We start from the raw sequence: 5,298 nt of genomic DNA, 5'->3' as shown, positions 1-5,298 counted from the left end.
GCGCTCTAGGCTTGTGACAACTATATGCTGCCCCTGTACCACTGAAAAAAACGAAGAAGAGAGCGGACGGTTCTTCCGGGTTAGCTGCTTGTTAGCCATCTGTTGTTAGCCGTCTTGTTAGCTTGTTAGCCGTCTGTTGTTAGCCCGCCGTCTTGTGTCCGGTGCGGCGCAGGGTCCACCCCTACCAGCCCAGCGGCCGAATGCTCAGTGGGTGCGTCCGAGATGCCCCGTCTGTCCCAGCAGTCCTCCGTCGGAGCGCGTCAAGGGGTAGAAGCATGCCACCCTAGCCCGACTCGCAGAGCCAGCCTCCAGGTAGAAGGTATGTGTTGCGTTAACATACCGGACCTGTGTAGTTAATAACTTCCCTTTCCAGTTTACCGTAAATGTCTGTTATTGGCTTGGATTTGAAAATAAATATCTGAATAAATACGACTTATAGTCCGGTGCGACCTATATACGTTTTTTTCCTCTTCACGACGCATTTATTGGCTGATGCGACTTATACTCAGGAGCGACTTATAGTCCGGAAAATACGGTACCAATAAACAAGATCAACAAATATTTGAGCGCACTTCCACAAGCTACTTAACATATATAAATATGATAAATAAATTAGACTAAAAATAATTAGATCAAATATGTTGCAGTGCACTGTCACAACTTAGCAAAGCAAAATAATCGTTTTTTTCGATTATGTTGTTTTCGTAATTGTGGCAGGCCAAAATCGTAATTGCGATTAAAATACGATTAATTGCAAAGCCCTAACACACACACTCAAGCACACACATACAGGCACACTTTTTGTCTAACACGCTAACAAAGTTCTGTACTGTTATGCTGTTATGTTCAGTCATTGTTCTTATATTGAACATGAATACATTTACTTTGTAAGTAATTATGGGACGTATTTCTTCTTTCATAGCAATTTTCCTTCATACTTTATTGCAGTGAAATAGTTCTTTAAATTCTATTCAAAGTGGTCTTAAAAAGTCTTCAATTTGAGTTGGCGAAACCTGCAGGAACCCTGTATACTAAAGAGGTTTTTAAGGGACAACAGGGAGATTCTAAACTCTGGGTTGGTTTACAAAAATACACCCCCTCGGCAGCTCTTATTTAAGACACAATGTAAGATTTCTGCAAACTTCTATTTTTTATCCTTCACATACTGTATACCCAATGTGGAATTGGGTCATACAAATGGAGAGAACCCCCCCCAAAAAATAGTATTGAATTTATGCCAAGCCTGAGGCCTTTTTTGGTGTTGGTGATACAGTCAATACTTTAATAACAATTCATCTTAGATTAAATGTTAACATCGTACTTCATGATCCCTATGTGTGCACAGCTGTGTGAAAAGGCTGTTTTTGATCTGAAAGATAAAATCAGTTCATAAAGTCAACAAAGGGTATTGTTGGCTAAATGAATTGTAACATCAGAGCTATGTCAGGTTTTTAATTGTGACTCAATTTCTCTCTTTTTCTTTTGAAGGATTGAAGACCCTGAAGAAGCTCAGGATAATTTCATAGTTGCAAGATCCAACTGTAAAGGCTTTGCCTTCGTCCACGTAGCACATGCTCAGTTTGAGCTTTCGCAAGGTACATATTTTCTCTTCTTTTATTTATTTTAGTTTCCAGAAATCTGAAACATAGAATTGACCAAAACAAACCAAAAGTACTTATACTTACCGTTGTAAATACATTTTCCATGGAACACATTCAGGTTTCCTTTGTGTAGCATACACTTAGTGTAAAACATAGTGAAATTACAAATGTCTTTCTCCTTGCTTTTTAGGTAATGTGATCAAGGCAACTTCAATTCTGCACAAAGCCCAGGCGTTAAACGCCAGGCCAGCAGAGCTGCTGGAGGGGGCCGTACGTAACCTGAAAGCTGGAGAGAAACTGCTCATGCCCAACAGAGAGGAGGAACATTCCACAGGTAGGGACTCACTGAGGAGCATCGAAAGAGTTAAAGCACTCAGTTGGACTTGGTTTGTCACTAATTTTGACTGTTTTTTTTCCTTGTAGATTTGCAAGTAGGTGCAAGTGTGTTTTCTTTTGGGAGAAACCCGGAGCCTTATCTTCCTGCTCGGGTCCCTGTGAGCCGCTCAGTGGAACAGCCCAAAGCTGCCAGCAGGGAGCCTCTATCGGAGTTGAAGATTCCAACATCCCTCAGCCGACACATTTCCCCAGAGGTCCGAGGACATTCTTTATCATCTGCTATTTCTGTGCAAATCTTTCATAAAATATACACTTGTGCAGAAACATCTTAAATAAATCCTTTTGGTACGCTGTTGTGAGCTTGCTGGTAGATTTAGGCATGATTGATCCTTTTACCCTTGTTTGTCACTTTATCACAATCTTTCCAAATGATTTCCATCCTAGGATAAACAAACAACACCTCCGGACCCCAGACCTATTCCACGTGTTGTTGAGTCTCTCCCCACTCCATCCTTCCATCTACCGTCCAGACCGAACCGACAGACAGTCTGTCAGACTCCAAACGGCTACAGAAACCCCTCTGCTAACAGGTATATTCTTCACTTGGGTTTCTGCTGGTCTGTAACAGAATCAGTTGCAATTACTTTGCCTAAAATTCATATTTTTGTTACTTTATGTGCTGGTTTTAGCATTATTAAAACAGCCCAGCCTCACCCTCTCAATCTCTCTCCCCCTCAGCTTCATCACTCCTGTTGTGAAGAGAGTTGCTGAAATGCCTTCCTCGGCATTGGCAGCGCACAGAGTTGCACCCCCTCAGCAGCCGTGCGCACCGCTGAGCCATGCATCAGGCTTCCAGACCCCACAGGTACAACATGCTCCTGCCTTACCTTAGCTGTTATCTAGAAATTCAATCTGGGACGTGTGTCCTCAAGTTTTCCCTGACACAAAACATTTGTCATTACTTATTAGGAAACAACTATAAATAATACTATTTTGTTTATTTTACTGTACACGTATCTGTTTCCTTACTTCAGCATCAGCTGCCAAACCCTTTTAAACTGCATCTCATCATTAATATTCTATAATTACAAACACAACACTGTATATATAAGGTTTCATTTTCACTTTAACTCCGTATGTTTCATTGTTAGATCAATATTTATTTTTACTGTAATTAAACATTTTATTTTAACGTCGTCTATTGTTTATAACATATGTTTTTTTATTATATCTTTTTGTATTTTATTATTTATACATTTAATTATAAAATTCTGCAACTGTCATTAAACCTAATTTTCCACGGGATAAATAAAGTATTCTGATGTTTCAGTTACAGCTAGGACAATTAAACTAAACTTTAAACCGTATGATAAGATAAAACCTAGGTAATCTGTGACCTGCATCAATGATAAATAAAATGATGAGGCAGACAGGAAATGCATTGTATATCTGGACATCTAGAATGAGATTTCTCTGTTATGAAATTACTAACATAAGTAATAAATTAATAATTGTGTTTTTCTGAATTCTAGGCTTCTCTCTCTGTGTTGTTGAATGAAACCATCACCATTAAGGGCAAACAGTTCATTATTCTCAAGATGATAGGACGTGGCGGGTCCAGCAAGGTAATGGATACGTAGACAACTCATATTGTGATCCAGCATTCCGACACTTCGCCTGTAATGGTGTTTTACTATAATCATTTTTTAAATTTATTTTTTTAGGTCTACCAGGTCCTGGATGACAAAAATCAGCTGTTTGCCGTGAAATACGTCGACCTGGAGGAAGCTGACGCTCAGACGGTAGAGAGCTACAAAAATGAGATTCAGCATCTGAACCACCTGCAGCTGTACAGCGATCAAATTATCAAGCTCTACGACTAGTGAGTATATGGAGGGTTCATATGTAACTCATTTAACCTCAAGGCTAGGTTGTTAACATGTATTATCTTAATTGTATTAATTTTTATTTGCAAATTGAACCCATATGTCAGTGATTTTGTTTTTATTCTCATGAAAAGGAGCTAGCCATGCATTAAACAATTGGGATCAAAAGATACAATCAAGGATAATTTGAATAACCACTAAAATGAATAGTTACTATTGTTGATTTAAAGGAATTCAAAAAACAAAACATTTACATTATATTTTTGGCCAATATAATTTATACTAACCATTCAGATATGACGATTAAGTATTTGAGATGCTTGATGTTTGTTTTTGGTTACGTTAAAAGAGCTTGAAAGGTTATGAATTTACTTCCACCATGTCCTCTCAGAACAAAGTACAGTATATATGCGCAACACAGCTTTGTTCTTATTAGATGAAAAATGTACATCTTTCTTTGTGATAAATTTGGGTGTTTCAGCCGTTAAGACACATTTTAAACTGAAAATTAAACTCCATAACAGCTCTTGAAGTCTAAAGGTAATTTAGATTTCTGTTACAAAAACCATGCCGTTTGTCTTTGTGTTTCCAGTGAAATAACAAACAGCTACATCTACATGCTGATGGAGTGTGGGAACTTGGATCTGAACACTTGGCTGAGGAACCACAAAACTGTGAATCCACTGGACAGGAAGTTCTACTGGAGGAACATGCTGGAGGCCGTCCACGCCATCCACAGCCAAGGTGCTCTTTCTCTTTCTCATTGTTCCATCATCCTATCCCAGTGTTGTTTATTAAAAGGCACACTCTTAATTTCTAACCATTCCAAATGTCCTCTGTGTCCTCCATGCAGGAATCATCCACAGTGACTTAAAGCCAGCAAACTTTGTTCTTGTGAACGGTTCGGTGAAGTTGATTGACTTTGGCATCGCAAACACAATCCAACCAGACGTGACGAGCATTATGAAGGATTCACAGGTTAGATTTATTTCATACACTAAATGAACACATTCAGATTTGTAATGTAAATTGTGCGTTCTTTACAAAAAAAAAATGAAACCCAAGTTTAAATCTAGTTAAAGTGTTTTAAGAGCCAGATATTCTTTAGAAGCTGCAAACAGGTGAGCAGGCAAAAGGGAAAAACATGCACAACTAATACATGACAAATAATAATATATTATATACTGCTGTACCCAATTGACCTTTCGCAAAGCCACGCCCCCCCTTGGTTACTGTTGCTAGTCCGACAAGCTGAGAGCCAGATGCGTTAAACAAAGCCATAATGGAGGGTCTCCGTAACGTCGGAGTCGCCTTAACAGACTCATTTTGGAGCAATAACGCAGCAATATCCTCCAGGTCCCGACAAAAGGGGCTACAATACGCTATGGAGGGTTATATCCACAGTATAAACATTAGAAAAGAGGGAGGCACAACATCAATAGAGGCACTTTCATACAGGTCGCAGTGCAAGAGTG

At 39.1% G+C, this 5,298-nt stretch overlaps 1 protein-coding gene across 1 annotated transcript; it reads left to right on the top strand.

Annotated features, from left to right (window-relative positions):
• Nucleotides 1–222: 222 nt before the first annotated feature.
• ttk (ttk protein kinase) lies at nt 223–4,801 on the top strand (the record flags this gene model as incomplete). Its single annotated transcript, XM_010770727.1, has 11 exons — nt 223–319; nt 1,346–1,349; nt 1,489–1,595; nt 1,792–1,935; nt 2,025–2,191; nt 2,382–2,527; nt 2,676–2,802; nt 3,470–3,562; nt 3,662–3,819; nt 4,416–4,567; nt 4,677–4,801. Coding segments are annotated over exons 1-11 (1,320 nt in total), but the record flags the coding sequence as incomplete, so codon positions are not given.
• Nucleotides 4,802–5,298: the final 497 nt, after the last annotated feature.

Source organism: Notothenia coriiceps, unplaced genomic scaffold (genome assembly GCF_000735185.1).
Source record: "Notothenia coriiceps isolate Sejong01 unplaced genomic scaffold, NC01 NC01_scaffold00009164, whole genome shotgun sequence".
NCBI classification, from domain to species: domain Eukaryota; kingdom Metazoa; phylum Chordata; class Actinopteri; order Perciformes; family Nototheniidae; genus Notothenia; species Notothenia coriiceps.
This window is presented reverse-complemented; position numbering and strand designations above follow the sequence as displayed.